We start from the raw sequence: 16,119 nt of genomic DNA on the forward strand, positions 1-16,119 counted from the left end.
TAGCACTTCACTTCCTTTCGGTTTTGGTTAGAACGACTCCCAAATCAGTCATGCCCCAATGACTCCACATCTTCGCAGTCGGACTCCAACCGCTCAGTCTCCCGAAACATGCCGTCACTCCGATGATCATCTCTCCTTCTCCCGCGACCTTACCGTCTTCCCACTCCTTCCCCTCACTCTTCTCACCGAACTGCCCTTCTCTTCTCCGATTGGTAACAAGCCGCAAGCTCCTGCGATCCTTCGTGACATGCACCTCTACCACAACTTCCCCACCGGCCCCATCGATATCAAAATGCCGCATATACTCCTCTGCATAGTGCTCAATACTGTCCCACAGCTTCAAATCTTCAAAGGTCTCGACCTCTGACCACTTCTCGCCCATCATTGCTGACACAGGTCCTTTGCTACCAATGTGCCAATTATGCCCGTGCTTAGCGCGAGGAACGCCGGGAGGATTCCACCTTGTATCAGGTTGGAAAGCTGCCAAGCCTATGATGCTTTCATTGCTGTGCTCATCGGGAATCTGTATGGCGGAGATGCGCTGCAAGCGAGAGTATCCTGAGGGATCTTGGGCAGCGAAGAGCAAAACGCTGTGCGGTAGATCGTCTGGATGAAGGAATGCTGGTTCGATGGCAAACGTCGGAGCTGGAAATGTGAAGACGGTGAAATGCGGGTGAGACCAGACGGGCTCTCCGCCGGTGATGGAGCGCCAAGTGCTTTCGCCGCTGCCGGTCCAGAGGTAGGTTTGGAATGGGCTGTAGCACAAAAAGCTTGGTGTAGGCGGGAGAGCTGGATCGGGGGCTTGTAGGAGGCCGAGTTTGCTTATACCGCCGTTCTGGGGCGCATGTTAGTAATATAGGAGAAGGGCAGAGAGAGAACTCACATGTGAGAATTCGCCCGTTAAACCGATGATGTGCATGCCAGGTAGCACGGCAAACGAACGATTATTAGTACCATTATTGCCTGGGTGCACACTCTTGCGTGCCCCAGAACTCAGATAAACCTGTATCGTCAGCACCTAGCCACTTTGTACTCGTTCTGCCCACGTCAAGTAAAAACTCACATCCATGCCCTGAATCATCGACGGCCCAGCACTACGCGCATCCTTCGGACCCACATCCTCCCCATTCTCCCTATCAAACTTTCCACGCTCATGTATTGGCCGAGACGAGACCATAATCTCTTTGATCCAATCCTCTGCGGCTATGTGCAGACTTTGACCAGGCGCGCCTTCGGTGCTACCAAAGACGCGCTTCTCAGAACCAAAGTCCACGCTGATACCGATCAGATGCCCGTATTCTCCGCTCCAGTAGGTGTCGAAGTCGCAAGCCCGGTAACTGATTTCCGACCACGATCGAATGAACTGTGTTGTGGCCGGTCTCGTCTCCGCGGGTATAGGAAACATGGTGACAGCTGAGTGATAGACCTTTGCATTCATCATGATAGCTTCAGCATCAGCGTCGGGAGGGTCAATGTATGCTTCAGCCTCTAGCTTCTCGTAGTATAGTGGTGCCAGTTGTTGGCACACATTCCAAATGCGGCGACGATTAGCGATCGCCATCATCGGGCCTTCCATAGCGAAACTGCCTCTAGTGGTTTGATCAAGCCATTGAAACATGCCTTTCCAATCAAACGTTTCGGGGAACGTGGTGGTCTTGAACAACTCCTTGAGTTCCCAAAAGAAATCCGTGATGTGTACCCGAATCATCAGTCTCCAGAACGTCGCGTCGCGAGTGGATTCGAGAACATGCCATGAAGCTTTCATAAGCGAGAGCGTATCCTTGAGCGAAAGATGCGCAAAGACCCCATGTAGGACGTCATATGGGAGTGTCGCGAGAGGATCATCGCACACCTTGTGCGCCAGACTACGCGACTGTGCAGCGGGTCGGTCAAATAGCTGAGCAGGCAGCATGCTCTTCACAACGTCTTCGATCCCAGGTTTCGTCGCCGGATCCATAGCGACCCACTCCTCACCAGCGATGCACTCCCAGAACTGATCTGCGCCCTCGATCGTACCATAGTCAAGACTCAATTTCCTGGCCATACTCTCCATGTTTTGCTGCATGACTGCGTACAAGACGTCTTTGTCGACTTTCTGCCTCTTCTCTGTGGCGAAGCATTCTGTCAGGATTTTGAAACATGCTTCATGAACAGGGAAGGAGGGAACTTCCTTCTCAGGTTCGTAGGCGTGATATGTGCAATGCGTGCTCTCATCTGTATCTCTTGGATCGGGCCCTAGAGATTGGACTTTAAAGTCAAACTGTGGAAAGCCCTGTTAGCTTTCCATCAACGCATGACCAGTAAGCGACCATCTCACATAATCATTATACCGGCCTCTACCACTCAAGAACGCCTTCTTCCGGCCTTCCAGTTCTCTATTGAGCGCTAAGACCCGGCTGCGATCTAACCACTGGACGTCCTCTCGGCTGAGCTTGCCTGGGTCGTAGGACTGCTTTTCGTAGTAGCTGAACATGCTGCTAGTTTCGTCTTCGGTGCTATCACGAAAGGTGAAGCCGCGTTGTTGCAGTTCGGATGCCTGGGACCAGTGGTCAGAGAAGTCCTCGTCGCTGGCGAGGCTCTCATCGTCTTCTAAGTCGGCCTCGTCATCGTCATCGTCGTCGTTCTCGTTCTCATCTGCGGAAGCACTTCCCTGATCAGATCCCCCGTCTTGAGATCCCTCTTCCAATGTCTCTTCGATGATCTCTTCCATCTCTTCCACATCGTCTCCCACAGTCCCTTCCATGTCTCCGACACCCTCGTCCCAGTCATTCCCTCCATTATCTCCACCTCCATCCCCACTACCGAAACTCAACTCCATCATACCCTCGTGCCCCTCTTCCAGATTCCCCTCCCCATCATTCTCTCCATTGCCTCCACCTCCCGCCCTCTTCCACGCCGTCCCCACCTCCATGCCCCTCTATCAAATCTTCATCCCCACCAAACTCCCTCTTCTCCGCCTCTTTCCACTCCTTTGAATCCTCATGCACCACATCCTCACCCCTGAGCCTCCTCCTCTTATTCTCCACCCGCTTGCGCCTTTTCGCAAGATGCTTCAGCTTAGCGGAGCCGAGTTTGATGCTGTAAATGCCCAGCGGGCCGGAGCATAGGGCGCAGTAGCAGTCAAAGCCCATTGTGAGAAATGTGTATTGGACGAAATGATGTGATGTTTGGTGGTGGGTGGCCTTTATGTTCTAGCACATAGCTAGGTGCTGCTTAGGCAGACACGGTCTGTGCTGCGGGAATTGAGCGCAAGCGAGATGGCAGCCTTGGACGTTTTGGACTTGGTGAGAAGGAAACAATAGTAGTCCTCACCGCAAGTTAGGAGAAAACTTACGGGATAGGATGTAGGACGTTATATCCGTGCCTAAATGTGGAAGCGCTAGGCCGGCTCGAGGTCTGGCGTTCGGGCCAGACTTCGTGCCCTGCAGTACGTCGACAACGAAATCCTTACTGCAGCTCGCAAGGTAGCCAAAAAAATTCAAAATTGGAGAGGGGTGTTCTCATGAGGTGACACATTCCTAGCAGCATTTATCACGAATCAAACTAGTCTTTTGACATTAAGATATCTCAAATACGGGTATGTAAGCCAATCTTATGCATGCAACCACGCAGTCCAAGACAAGAAAAGAAGAGACGAGCAATTGTACGCACATGAACCTATGATTGCGCGTCAACAAACTCATCGTCCTCGTGTGTCTCGCTGTCTTTCCGTCGCAGCATATCGTCCCTGTGTGGCTCTTTTGCCGGGTTCGAGTTCAGCAACTTGCTAGGCGGTAGCTCTGCATCGAGCTTTGCCTTTGTGCTGTCCGAGATGAAATCTGGTTGTGATCTTGGCTTTCCCATGGGTACCACGGATGGATTCGTTGGGTCGGTTGGGAATGTGTTCTTCGCGACTGATCGAGTGGGTTCGAGATGCGCCACGCCTCCGGCGCTGATGGATTGACCAACACCCTCTTGAGGATTCTGGGAAGCAGGTACCGGTACAGGCTGGAAAGAGGTTGGCTGTACAGAGTCCTGTGAAGCGGTCTGCTGCACAGCAGGTTGCGGTGATGTGGCTTCCTGAGGGGTTGCCTGCTGTGGTGTTGGCTGTTGAGGGATTGATTGATGGTCAGTGGGTTCGGTGCTGGAATGCTGAGTGCTCGATCGAATAGGGATATTGAACTGTCGCTCCGGTTTCTGTCCAGGAAGTATTGCGTGGATTTGCAGTATTTGTTTGACCAACTCGTCGGGAGTCTTGCCATCACTGTTCAATGTTAGTGTATGCTGGCATGGTCGGCCAAGGATGCGACTCACACTTTGGCGTTGATGATCCACTCCAAATCCTCTTCGCCTTCTTCAGGCCCACCACGACCAGCCTGCACCCTGCGGAATAACTGTGGACTCCAGTCGATGCCCTCACTGTTACGCTTCGCTGCTTCCTCCCGCTGTCTTTCCTCAACCTTTGCCTTTGCATCAGTCGCTACATCCTGGTCTCTCCGCTTTACAGCTTCAGTGACATCGTGCCATAGCCTCTGGGATTCGCGTTCATCTTGCTCCTCAAGAGGCCGAGCCAGTGGCGGGCTGTGTTTTGCGTGTGATGCATCAAAAAGGAGTTCTTTCTTTCCAGTCTGGACATTATTAGCGACCTCATGTTTACTTGCTGAAACTTCTGCACTCACAGTCAGATCCTTGATGTACATCTCCTCGTTCCAGAGCCCCGAAAACTCATAGAGGTTCTTGCCGTTGGCATCTTTGATGTAGCCGCCAATTGCGTTGTAGGTGCCACTGAAGTAGCCCCTTGTCTTGAACTCGAGATCGGCCGACATTCCGGTTTCTGGACACCGTATGTATGCGTGGTCTCCCAGTTCGTACTTCATTGTGCCGAATAGGATGCCTCGTGCGTACATGTTCGGTTGTGTGACGAAACTATACAGTTCAGCATTTCCACCACCCAGAGAACAACGAAGATTTCTTACAAGCGCTCGCCTGTGTTGAGCAATCTCAAGACAGCAATGCCCTCCATTAAACTTGCAGCGGAATTGCCCAAGAACTTACTCCTGGGTTTCAGACAGCCATCGATGCGGATGTGGTGCTCTGGAGCCATGAAGAAGTAGCTGGACTTGGGTGGATGATGTGACGTCTGCTCTGAGACATAGTATCCTTTTGTACCGTCTGGGTACTCCCAGTATCCGGTGAATATCTCTCCGAGGATTGGGTTCAGCGGCTTCTTCACACCCCTACGTAATCATCAGCAGGCGCTTGTGGGTAGTGCGAATGTATGAGATGGCATACGGAGGTTTGATGTGCCAGCCACTGAGGTAAAACTTGGTCACGGCGACAAATCGCTGCACTGGATCCTCGATCTTGGTGAGGGGCAGCATAGTCTCAGGATGTGCCATGAAACTGTCTCCCGTTAGCCACCGTCATTTCTATGCCGTGTATCTGCGCCAACACACTTTGTTATACGCTCGAGCATGGACCGCGGCTCGAGAATGAAGGTGGGCAATGTCACTCGACTGAGGTCTGCGCCGGGTCGCAGCTGCGATATGATGTGTGAGAGCACTTGGATACATGTTAGCCAGGCTGCCTACGCTGCTCTGCTTTGGGGCGTTGCAACGTACTGCTGCCCTGGGCCTCGTCCATGACTGTCTCGTCCTCTCTGTTGACTTCGTCACCACCGTGTCGCGTCTCGTCCATGGAAGAGCCTCGGCTGCCTACACAATGACAAGAGCGGATCAGTAACTGCGGCTTCGGGCGGGCTGTGTACCTGGAGCGGTACGACCGGAAGCAGGGCGGGACGCACTTGTTGTCAGCGAGTTCTTGCGCCCATGGCGAACTCCAGGAATATGTGGCATGGTGAGTCTTCAGCGTGTGGATCCGTAGTCAGCAAAACTGAAGACGGCTACCAGGCTGAGAAGAAATGCTGGCGACAGGCAGCACGGGCACGAACGACAGGTGTAAACAGGTTGTCCGGCGATGCGCGATGTGAGTTCCGCGCCGAGCGATGACGACTGGGCCTTTACAAATTTAGTACCCCGCCTACGTAAGGCAGAAGCTGACTGCAGCGGACGGCACTCGACTTCACTGGTACAACGAAAGCTGGACTTTAAGAAGCTACCAAAGACATCGAATCTGAAATACCTGCGTCTCCATGTGACTAATGCGCGAATCTTGCAGAAGGCGGGACCATTTCAGTTGCTGCCCCGCGTGAGCAAGGCGGAGCTCTCGGCATTGGGTCCTTGCGCAACAACGTACCTGCACAACTACATCATAATAGGACCGCCATCAACAGACGGCAAATCAAACACGCTCATCCATGATAGCCATACAAATCTGTGGACTCGAGGCTGACACTGTCCGGAAGGCTGCTCCGAAGTGCGCCGTGTTTACTTATTCCCCGCGTGCTACTCCAGCCAGCTCCCTGACCCTTTCGACTTGCACAGCATCCTTGTCGATCACCGAGACACCAACCTTCTCGTACGCTTGATGCACAGCCTCAAGTGAAGATGGGTCTACAGCTTTGGTGGCCTCGCCAATGACCCACGTGTTGAAGCCCTCGTTTGCAGAGTCGATTGCTGTGCACTTCACACAGTAGTCCGCTGCCAGCCCCACAACGAAGACATCTGTCACACGCGCATCTCGCAGAGTCTTTGCCAGGTCGCTTTCAGTGACGCGAGGGTTCTTGAAGGGGTCGGCAAAGGCAGAATACATCTCAACGCGCCTGTCTTGGCCCTTCTCTATGATGTGGTCAATCTTGCTCACGTTCAGCTCTGGAAGCAGCTCTGCGCCTTTCGTGCCCTGAACGCAGTGGTCTGGCCATAGTTGTGTCTCCTGTGACTCGTCGGGATTGTATGGGTTTGTGATTGTAGCTTTCGACACGAAAGGCTTGTTGTTTGGCGCAGGGTGGTTCGACGCAAAGGAGATGTGGTCTTGGGGGTGGAAGTCCTTGGTTGCGACCTTGACCGTGAAAGGTAGGGACAGTAATTCGTTGATGATTGCGACGATATCGCGACCGCCTGTGACTGCTAGAGATCCATGCTGTTCTCGTTAGCCAATGCGCCTGCCAGGCAAAGTTTTGCGAAACTCACAGGCGGGCAGAAGTCCTCCTGCATGTCAACAACAACGAGCGCTGGCTTGAAGGACATGATGTGCGTGTAGGGGAGTTAGTGCTGCGGATGAGTAGAGAGATCAAGAAGCTTGTGTGGATCCAGGATAAGCACTACAAGGCAAACAACTTCTCAAAGTACCTTTTTTTAAAACCAGGAAATAGCCTAGGCAGCATTGCTGCAAGTCAACCTGCGCATGTATTTGCGAGCCAACGTCGGTGAAGGTGATGCAGCCGCGGGTCGCATTGGGGCTTCCTCACTTACCTAAGCAAAATGCCAAGATCGCGACCTCGTCTGTATCATTCGACAGAACGTCAACGCACCACCAAGCCCGTCCACTCCGTCACCCCTCTCCGCTCTACCCCAATTGCTGTCGCCATGTTTCTGCAGCGCTCTGCCGTCGCCGCCGCACGACGAGTGGCCCCCCGCGCCATCGCCCGCCGCACTTTCACCACCACTTTCGTCCGCCGTAGGTCGCTCCAGCAGCTATCGTACGACCTACCATTGACATGCTTGTAGGCGATGTGAACGACAAGTCTGCCGCGGAAAAGGCGGCCAGCCAGTCCGGCAACCCGCCCAGCATCCTCGAGGGCCACAAGAAGCTTGACGGTATGTTGCGCCAACCTCGATATTTTTGCGGCCGAACATCAGCCGGCCACAGCTATCGCGACAGCGTCATTCGCTGACAAGCACAACTACAGAGATCAAGACTGAGGCCGACCTTCTTCCCCCTGGTGCGCAGCCCGGTACCATTCCTACCGATGCCGAGCAAGCCACCGGTCTTGAGCGTCTCGAAATCCTCGGAAAGATGCAGGGCATTGACATCTTCGACATGAGGCCATTGGACGCCAGCCGTCTCGGTATGTAGCAGCAGAGAGTCTAGAAATATGAAGGACCATGGCTGACGAATTGTAGGCACCCCAGAGGACCCCATTGTTGTCAACTCTGCTGGTAACGAGCAGTACGTGGGCTGCACCGGCTTCCCTGCTGACTCCCACAACGTTCTCTGGATCACCCTCACCCGCGAGGAGCCCCAGTCTCGCTGCATGGAGTGTGGTTCTACCTACAAGATGCACTACGTTGGCCCTGCCGACGACGCGCACGGACACGACCACCACCACGCCGAGAACCTCTACCCCAAGCCCAAGGACATGGCTGACTTCCTCAAGCCTGAGTACCTGTCCCGATAGAATGGTCGATATCTAGATTCTGAAGGCGAGAAGCCATGTAGCATAGTGGGATTGGAGACGTTATTTCATCTTGTGTTTCGATCTACGTGGTGATGCATTTCTGGGTCCATCGTTTCCCCCTTGCTAGTCTTTCACGAGCCTTTCAGGGCGATCGTCCCCAATATCACCACCTCCATCTGCTTCTTCTCGCCCTCTTTTTCTGCGCCATCGCCATTCACAGCCGCCCCCTTCTTGCCCTTCTTAGCCGATCCATCACCGAGCTTGTATACCTTTCTGATCTTGTCGATATCGCACCACTGCCCCAGTTCCTCACCCTTTTCACTAATTTCGACACTGGTGCCCTCGACTACACTTCCTAGATGCTGACTTACGCTTTCGTTTGTGATTTCACCATCAACGAGCCACTCCTTGGCCTCAGCGTCTGAAGACTTTAGTGGCAGCTTGACAGCAATGAGGTGGGTCGTGGTGTCGCTGATGCCAAATTTCTTGTACGACTCGCCAATATTATTGTTGGGCGACAGACGAAAAACCAACTCAGAGTGAGGCGTGCGAGTCTTTTGGCGGTGCGTGCAGAGTGCGTGGATGGTAATGAAGGTTGTGGATAGGAGGTGGGTTGGAGACAGGATCTGGGGTCGGTCGTTAGCCGCCGCATGTGACCACCAGGCAATGCCAAGGCGTGCTTCATTGTTGTGCAAGGCGCAACAGAGATGAGATTAACACTAATTTCTCCAGAAGCGCCACAGGGTAGCAATATTACCTACCATGGCGGCGTCCAGAAAGGCATAGTCGAATGCCGGGTTGGCTTCCAGCAACTGACTCTTTAGATAACTTGGATTCTTGACGTCCTTGAACAGGGCTACATGGACAGGATAAGCCTCATAATGCGGGAGGGTGAAGGTCCGCACATGGGCCATGGCGCTGCAGGGAGATCGGCTGCGCTAGACGTGATGGTGTGGTTGAAAGTGGTGTGGTGATGTGCAGAGCACAGACGCTGGAGGTGAGCTGTTGTCGTTTTTTGGGGAGACCTAGACCTGCAGATTGCTTTTTCCCTCGTCGGCGGTCGTGTATCGTCGGGTCTGGTTGAGCCCTGCGGTGCGCCGTGGACGTGTGCCGGTGGCTTAGCAGTGCGGCTATGGGACTTTGAGTGGCAGGATGGCGCACAGTTCGCATACGGCCGAAGTAACGTTTGCGTCGTCTCCGCAGTTTGGAGTAAGAAGCCTTCATCGCGATGCCTGATTGGGAACGTAGCGGGGTGCCAAGGGTCTGCAATGGTTCTAAACGAGCCTCGGAGCTGGCAAGATCGGATGCGCAGGGCGAATCATGTGGCAGTCGAGGCGGCGATCGTTGCGGTTGGCCGAGCATGTCAGGCTGTCGTTCCTGAGACCATGAATCTCCATGACAGCGGTCTGGACGTCCAAGGTTTGCAGACGGGCGGCGGCCAATGAAGCGCGAGCCGGAAGTTGAGGTGGAATCTCGCCGAACGCCAGCACTCTTTCAGTGCGTTGCTCGAGCTCGTGCCGTACATCGCGCATCAGTCCATAGCTTCTTACCAAACTTCTACGAGTCCCTCTGCCATTGCACAACAACACCGGCCGCTGTGGTGTTACGACGACCCGACGAAGCCTTCCTGCGCGCGTTCTCTGGGGTGCATGCCATGAGTGTCAAGGTTCACAGACAGCGTTAGGCGCGCCCCGTATCCAAGCCACCAGCCTGCCCCGACCGTGCCAGCGGTCGTTTGTGTGCGGAAGATACCGCCGCCCGTTGCAACCACAATGGCCCCCAAGCGGGCCTCTGAGGACGAACCGACCCTCGTCCACAAGATCCAGCGCATCGAGCACGGCGTGTCGACGAGCCCGCCGCAGCCTGTTGCGAACAACGACTTCTCCACGTCGGTGAAGCGGAAGCTGGCCGACTCGAAGCGCACCGGACAGGCGTGCGACCGATGCAAGGTACGTACCCGAATGCGAGACCGGAGTGCTTCCAAATAAGAGATGGAGACTTTCCTTCCCTTTGAGAGATGGTTGTGTCTTTGTGTGTACACAGAGCATCGCAATCCATCTGTTGTGTCTTCCCTCGCCGCACCAACTCTCTGCGCGTCGTTTGCTCCTGCCGCCACCTCGACGCGACTGGTTCGCGCGGCGCGTCGCATGCAACATCAGCTGACCCGCTCCTTCACCACAGATCCGCAAGATTCGCTGCGATGGCCGACCGGAAGGCTGCACGCCGTGCGAGCAGAACAGGACCCCATGTCAGACCACGGATCGCATCACCGGACGCGCCACAGTGCGCGGCCACGCCGAGGCCATGGAGTCTGAGAATGCGTACCTGCGCAGGCAAATCGCAGACCTCCAGGACCAGCTCAAGGAAAACAACATCGAGCCTCGCGCACTTCCCGCGTACACGGGCCTGCAACCTCCACAATGGACTCCCACGCGCGCAAACGATAGCCAGAGCTGGCCAGACCCCCAGCGACGAGCCAGCGCATCGCCTCTACCTGGCTACATGCCTGCAGGCGCACCAGAGAAGCCCGAGTTCCGCCCGCTACCCTCGTTCAAGCGTGGCTCGATCGGCGACAACTATCTGGGTGTAGGTACCGGAGACCATCCACTGAGCCACATTAGGGGCACCTCGCTCTCCATCTTTGGCACCGATATCGACATCACCGACTACATAAAGGATGAAGCTGCATACAATTCCTCTGTCATGTCCTACTCGGCACTGGCCAGACTCGCCCTTGGAGAGGACCACGTCGATCCAGTTCCCCTGCCGCCGTACAAATCGCTCAACGACTACGCCACATGGTACTTGCGCTCGCTCAATCCGTACGTCATGCTCGTCCATAAGCCCGCCTTCATGGAGCTGGTCTGGAAGTTTGGAAACGATCCAAATTTCAAGCCCACCCCGCCCCAGATCGTCATGATCCACATGATGCTTGCCACGATTCAGTACCAGATAGCAGCAAGAAACAGCGCGCAAAGCGCCCTCCTCGACGAGTCGCACCGGCACTACGCCTATGCCATGAGCTTCTACAAACAGTTGCTACTTGGACACCACGAACTGCAAGACATCCAAGCCTTGACCATGATCTGTCACCACCTGCGCAACTTTCCAAAACCGGGTCCCGCTTGGATCATGACTTCCATCACCTATCTCTTTGCGCTCGAACTTGGCCTCCACCGCTCAGTCAAGAATTGGGCTGACGGTGCTGCAAAGCTCTCCAATCTTGAGATTGAAATGAGGAAGCGCATCTTCTGGGCACTCACTGCCATTCTGGTCAATTTAAACGGTAAGCTGGGCAGGCCAATGCCTATCAGTAACGAGGACATTGATGTCGAATTTCCCGAACCGATGAAGGATTGTTTGCCAGAAGAGGAGGCGCATCTGGATCCCTTCCACCAGTGCTCGTTCCAAGTGGGCATCCAGATCGCAAAGTACACGGTCCATGATATCGACCTGTACAAGACAATCTACTCTGTGCGGTCCTCATCAACAACATACGTCGAAAGACTGAAGCTTCTCGAAGCTCGCATCCAGAAGTGGAGGGAAGAATTGCCCTACGAGCTACGGGATCCCGCGCATGCGTCTCCGGACGATCAGATCTTTTCTTTGTATTTGGAATACTGGTTCCAAGCCTACCAATTGCACTTGCATCACCCAGCAGTGTGCCGCTCACAGGATCCCGCCATCATGGAGTCGAATCTAGACAAGTGTCTCGATGCGTCGCAGAAGATGGTGCAGAATTGTAACACGCTCATGGTGAACAAAAGTCTGGACATACCGTGGATCAATACTGTTGTGTACATTGCAGCCATGTTTACCACATTACACATCTCAGCTATGCGCAAAGAACAGCTATCTCCCAACGACATGAAAAAGCTCAGGGGCGACATGGAGGTTTGGGTCAATGTCTTGGGCGAATGCGACCACTTTCTGAGTAAGTATACTACTATACCTACCGTCTGCTACGCCTTTCAAGCCTTGCTAACACAGATCAGATTCCGGAGATAACCTGAAGGCTGCGGTTGTTGGGATCGTCGAGCAATTACTGGTTAATATTAACGACGGCATCGTGAAGCGGACTGCGACCGAATCACTCGCGCGGGTAGCGCTCCAAGCACCCCAACATTCAACAAACGCGACACCGGTATATGACGCTAGTGTCTACCGAGAAGGATACTCCACAGCCGCACACACCGATCCTGCTCTTACATCATCTTCGCCCACCTACAGCTCGATGCCCGTAGGCCCAGCACATCCCTATAGCATTGGGAATCCAATTGCAGTGCCTCAGCAGACAAACAATGCATTCGACCATCAACAGACGTACAGCAATGACGATCAGGGAATGACGACAACCCATGTGGCTGCATTGGCGGCGGCGTCAAGCGGCACACCACAATCTGGGGATAGTTACGGATATCCTAATACACACGCACACAGCACAAACGGTAGCCAGCCAACATATGCGACCACTGCTTACCCACAGCAAGATTGGCGGCAATGGGCGCGGACTTATATGCAGCCGCATCCCATGAGCCAGCCCGGCGAGTATCTCAATACAGCAACAACGCTGATGGCACTTGGTGGTCGAGACGGCGGCTCTCAAGATGCAGGTCACAATGGCCAACCGCATCTAGACAACTCTGGGGTTTCTAGTCATGTGCACTGGCCTGACTTGGCGTATCCAAGCGTTACAAACGGACATGGCCACATGGGCCATCAGTGAATCTGGACATTAGGTGCGACCGAAACACTCAGAAAGCGACCCCGCTTTGCCCCACTTGCATGGCGTTCGTATCGAATGCCACTAGGACGACGGCGGAATCTTGAAATTCGACTTGGAGTCAGGGCAAACGCTCACGTGTGGGACCGCAGGCTGGTGGGGGTAATTTATAGAAATGAAGCGGCTCACACGGGGAGCTAGGTTACAAGGAATAGGAAATGTACGATCATGTTTTAAGTCACGGCTGGTTAATGTAATGAAGAGGAGCGGAGCATAGAGAAAGCAGGGTATTAGCCCGCACAAGCACGAATATAAGAGCTTGGTCTGGAGATCTAGATCGAATCCTCAAACCGTTGTCTTCAGAAGCAGATATTGCGACGTAACCAAAAATAACCTGACCCGGATCTTCTCAGACGCATGTCCTTGCCTATATCTGACCTCGTTTCTTTCCGCCAACGATGCCACATGTTCACATCGCCCAGATCCCCGGGCAGTTCAGATTACCCAAAGTATCCGCCGATATTAAGACCTAGCGAGACGCACATGTCACCCTGGTCTAGACTAGCTTGGCAGCATGCATGGCAGAAACAAGCTCAAGATCTTAATCTGCACGCAAAGCTTGGTGGCGGGAGTTATTGGGAAAGTGCGTTTCAGTTTGCGGCAACAATATACTGGTACGAGTGAAGGCGACAAAGGCACCGAGCGAGAGATGATATTTGCCGGGATGATGTGTTGACTGCTGGGCTTTTTATATAGATTTGGGTGACGCTGATCGTATCTTGATGGTTGGCTTGTGCCGTCTTCTTGATCCTGTGCAGTGTAGTCTAGTTCTAGTGTTCGGTATGCTGAGGCTGCTACACATCCGCCTCGCTCCCCATCTAGTCCGGTATTTCTCTTCTCTTTGGTTTCTGGTTTGTACTGGAGTAGGTTGTCTCAAGATGCGCCCGCCAGTATCGCTCCTAGTGCTTTTCTTGCACACCGCAGCCGCAATGAACAACGCATTCGCGCGCTCTTTCGCGCTTCTTGCGGACATGGGTCTCAACCCCGACGGCACTCCTATTGATACCCCACCCACCAACATTCCGTCCTTCATCGAGGCAAAGAAGTTGTCCTTGAAAGTCAGCACAGCCAGCCTCCATTCCGCCTCAACCCAACCGCCCCCAGAGCAAATCGTACCCGAATACGTCGAACTCCCCACCGACGCCTTCGCCGCCTCCAAAAACCAAGCCACTTCCTACCACGGCACGTTCTACAACCGCTACTGGGTCTCGTCCCGCGCCTACAAGCCCGGCTCACCCGTATTCCTCTACGACGTCGGCGAATCCGACGCCAGCACCAACGCGCTCTACCGCCTGCAAGACCCCACAAGTTTCTTCCGGCAACTCGTCGAGAAGTACAATGGAATTGGAATTGTCTGGGAACACAGGTTTTACGGAAACTCGTCGCCGACGCCCGTGGATGTCAACACTCCCCCGGAGGACTTTGTGTTTCTGAACACGGAGCAGAGTCTCGCGGACGTCGACCGCTTCGCTAAGCAATTCAGTCTGAGGGATAGGGGGATTAATTATACATTGACGCCGGATAAGACGCCTTGGGTCATGGTCGGTGGGAGTTACCCGGGCATGCGCGCGGCGTTTATGCGCAACAAATACCCGTCCACGATCGCGGCGGCGTGGGCGTCGTCGGCGCCTGTACAAGCGACCATCGACCAGAGTAACTACTACGAGCCCATGTGGCAAGGCTTGCAGCGATATGGGTTTGGAAATTGCTCGCGGGATGTGCGGGCGGCGGTGCGGTGGATCGATGGGGTGTTGGATAGTGCGAATGCCACAGCGGCGGAGGGGTTGAAGGTGATGTTTCTGGGGAAAGGCGCAGAGCGGAATACACACGCGACGTTTGCGGATGCGCTGACGACGATTACGGCGGCGTGGATGAGCTATGGGGTTGAAGGGGGTGTACTGGGATTCCGCCGGTTTTGCGATTGGATCGAGACGGACGCGGATGGTATGAAGCCCGTGGTCGCAGGCGCGCAGGGGTGGAGCGGCATCAAGGGGGCCAAATGGGTGGTAGAGCGGTGGGCGACGTATCCGTGGTTTGTGGGGAATGTGAACCGGTATCTTGAGACGGAGTGTAGTGGGCGCGATGATGTGGAGGGCAAATGCGATTTGGACAGGAAGTTTACGGACCCGCAGATGATTAGTTGGACGTGGCAGTTTTGTACGCAGTGGGGTGAGTCGATGATGAGATATGACTTACGATTCCGGCTTCATGTACTGATCAATGGTATATCAGGCTTCTTCCAATCCGCAAATCTCGGTCCCCGCCAACTCGTTTCTAAATACAACTCCCTAACACATTGGCGCTCCATCTGCCATCGCCAATTCCCCACCGCTTCACCCGACATCTTCCCTTCCTGGCCAGACGTCGCGCGCACGAATCGCATCTTCGGCGGGTGGTCGATTCGGCCCTCAAACACATATTGGTCTAACGGCGAGTTCGATCCGTGGCGCAGCTTGTCCCGCGCCGGGGGCTATGTGATTGAGAATGCGCAGCATTGCTATGATTTTAGGACCACGGGGTTGACAGTGCCGGGTGGTGAGGTGAGTCGCAGGATTTTTGAGGAGAAGTTGACGGGTTGGTTAAAAAGTTGGAGGCCACGGGGGGGTGGGAGTGCGAGTGGGAAGCCGGGAAGACCTTGGAGGGGGTAGAGAATTGGACGTAAAGAATCGAGATATTATGCCATGACCGTGAAGAAGCAGCTGACTAGGAAGCGGATTGTACCATACCGTGATACTGATTTAGTCCTAAGCGACTTCGGATGTAGGTGGGAAGATACGAGTCATCCGACTCTTTAAGGACTGTGGCTGTTCTGGGCCGTTATAGGGCGTGTTACCACGCTTCTTGTTGGCAGCACTTCGGTGAAATCCCAAAAGAATTGACCAATGCGAGAGGAGACGGTTAAGATGATATGGTCGAACAGCTGCATAAACTCACAATTGCTTCATAAGCCAGCCGTCTCCAACTTGACCGATTGGCTTGTATGGCAGCCCATACCAAGGCGATGTACAGCTCGCTAGGGAAGTTGATGACCGCATTCTTCACTCCTCCAATCATTCAGGAG

At 54.2% G+C, this 16,119-nt stretch overlaps 7 protein-coding genes across 7 annotated transcripts; 3 read left to right on the plus strand and 4 right to left on the minus strand.

Moving 5' to 3' along the window:
- Nucleotides 1-7: 7 nt before the first annotated feature.
- Nucleotides 8-2,911, minus strand: SNOG_09787 (hypothetical protein; the record flags this gene model as incomplete). Its single annotated transcript, XM_001800022.1, has 3 exons — nucleotides 8-835; nucleotides 1,064-2,214; nucleotides 2,341-2,911. The coding sequence occupies 3 exons, from the start codon at nucleotides 2,909-2,911 to the stop codon at nucleotides 8-10; spliced, it is 2,550 nt and encodes an 849-aa protein (XP_001800074.1).
- Nucleotides 2,912-3,524: 613 nt separating this feature from the next.
- On the minus strand, nucleotides 3,525-5,776 carry SNOG_09788 (hypothetical protein). The gene is made up of 7 exons (XM_001800023.1): nucleotides 5,601-5,776; nucleotides 5,436-5,541; nucleotides 5,272-5,382; nucleotides 4,956-5,216; nucleotides 4,659-4,905; nucleotides 4,294-4,607; nucleotides 3,525-4,243 (listed from the first exon to the last, which is right to left on the minus strand). Exons 1-7 carry the CDS (start codon nucleotides 5,674-5,676, stop codon nucleotides 3,658-3,660), a joined length of 1,701 nt encoding a protein of 566 aa, XP_001800075.1. The 5' UTR covers nucleotides 5,677-5,776; the 3' UTR covers nucleotides 3,525-3,657.
- A 593-nt stretch (nucleotides 5,777-6,369) lies between these two features.
- Nucleotides 6,370-7,124, minus strand: SNOG_09789 (hypothetical protein; the record flags this gene model as incomplete). Its single annotated transcript, XM_001800024.1, has 2 exons — nucleotides 6,370-6,995; nucleotides 7,019-7,124. The coding sequence occupies 2 exons, from the start codon at nucleotides 7,122-7,124 to the stop codon at nucleotides 6,370-6,372; spliced, it is 732 nt and encodes a 243-aa protein (XP_001800076.1).
- Nucleotides 7,125-7,358: 234 nt separating this feature from the next.
- Nucleotides 7,359-8,342, plus strand: SNOG_09790 (hypothetical protein; the record flags this gene model as incomplete). Its single annotated transcript, XM_001800025.1, has 4 exons — nucleotides 7,359-7,554; nucleotides 7,605-7,694; nucleotides 7,787-7,945; nucleotides 8,001-8,342. The coding sequence occupies 4 exons, from the start codon at nucleotides 7,359-7,361 to the stop codon at nucleotides 8,273-8,275; spliced, it is 720 nt and encodes a 239-aa protein (XP_001800077.1). The 3' UTR covers nucleotides 8,276-8,342.
- Nucleotides 8,343-8,406: 64 nt separating this feature from the next.
- On the minus strand, nucleotides 8,407-9,189 carry SNOG_09791 (hypothetical protein; the record flags this gene model as incomplete). The annotated part of the gene is made up of 2 exons (XM_001800026.1): nucleotides 8,407-8,954; nucleotides 9,033-9,189. 2 exons carry the CDS (start codon nucleotides 9,187-9,189, stop codon nucleotides 8,407-8,409), a joined length of 705 nt encoding a protein of 234 aa, XP_001800078.1.
- Nucleotides 9,190-10,047: 858 nt separating this feature from the next.
- SNOG_09792 (hypothetical protein) lies at nucleotides 10,048-12,685 on the plus strand (the record flags this gene model as incomplete). The annotated part of the gene is made up of 3 exons (XM_001800027.1): nucleotides 10,048-10,224; nucleotides 10,457-12,209; nucleotides 12,618-12,685. 3 exons carry the CDS (start codon nucleotides 10,048-10,050, stop codon nucleotides 12,683-12,685), a joined length of 1,998 nt encoding a protein of 665 aa, XP_001800079.1.
- A 1,302-nt stretch (nucleotides 12,686-13,987) lies between these two features.
- Nucleotides 13,988-15,706, plus strand: SNOG_09793 (hypothetical protein; the record flags this gene model as incomplete). The annotated part of the gene is made up of 1 exon (XM_001800028.1): nucleotides 13,988-15,706. One exon carries the CDS (start codon nucleotides 13,988-13,990, stop codon nucleotides 15,704-15,706), a length of 1,719 nt encoding a protein of 572 aa, XP_001800080.1.
- Nucleotides 15,707-16,119: the final 413 nt, after the last annotated feature.

Source organism: Parastagonospora nodorum (assembly GCF_000146915.1).
Source record: "Parastagonospora nodorum SN15 chromosome Unknown scaffold_15, whole genome shotgun sequence".
NCBI classification, from domain to species: domain Eukaryota; kingdom Fungi; phylum Ascomycota; class Dothideomycetes; order Pleosporales; family Phaeosphaeriaceae; genus Parastagonospora; species Parastagonospora nodorum.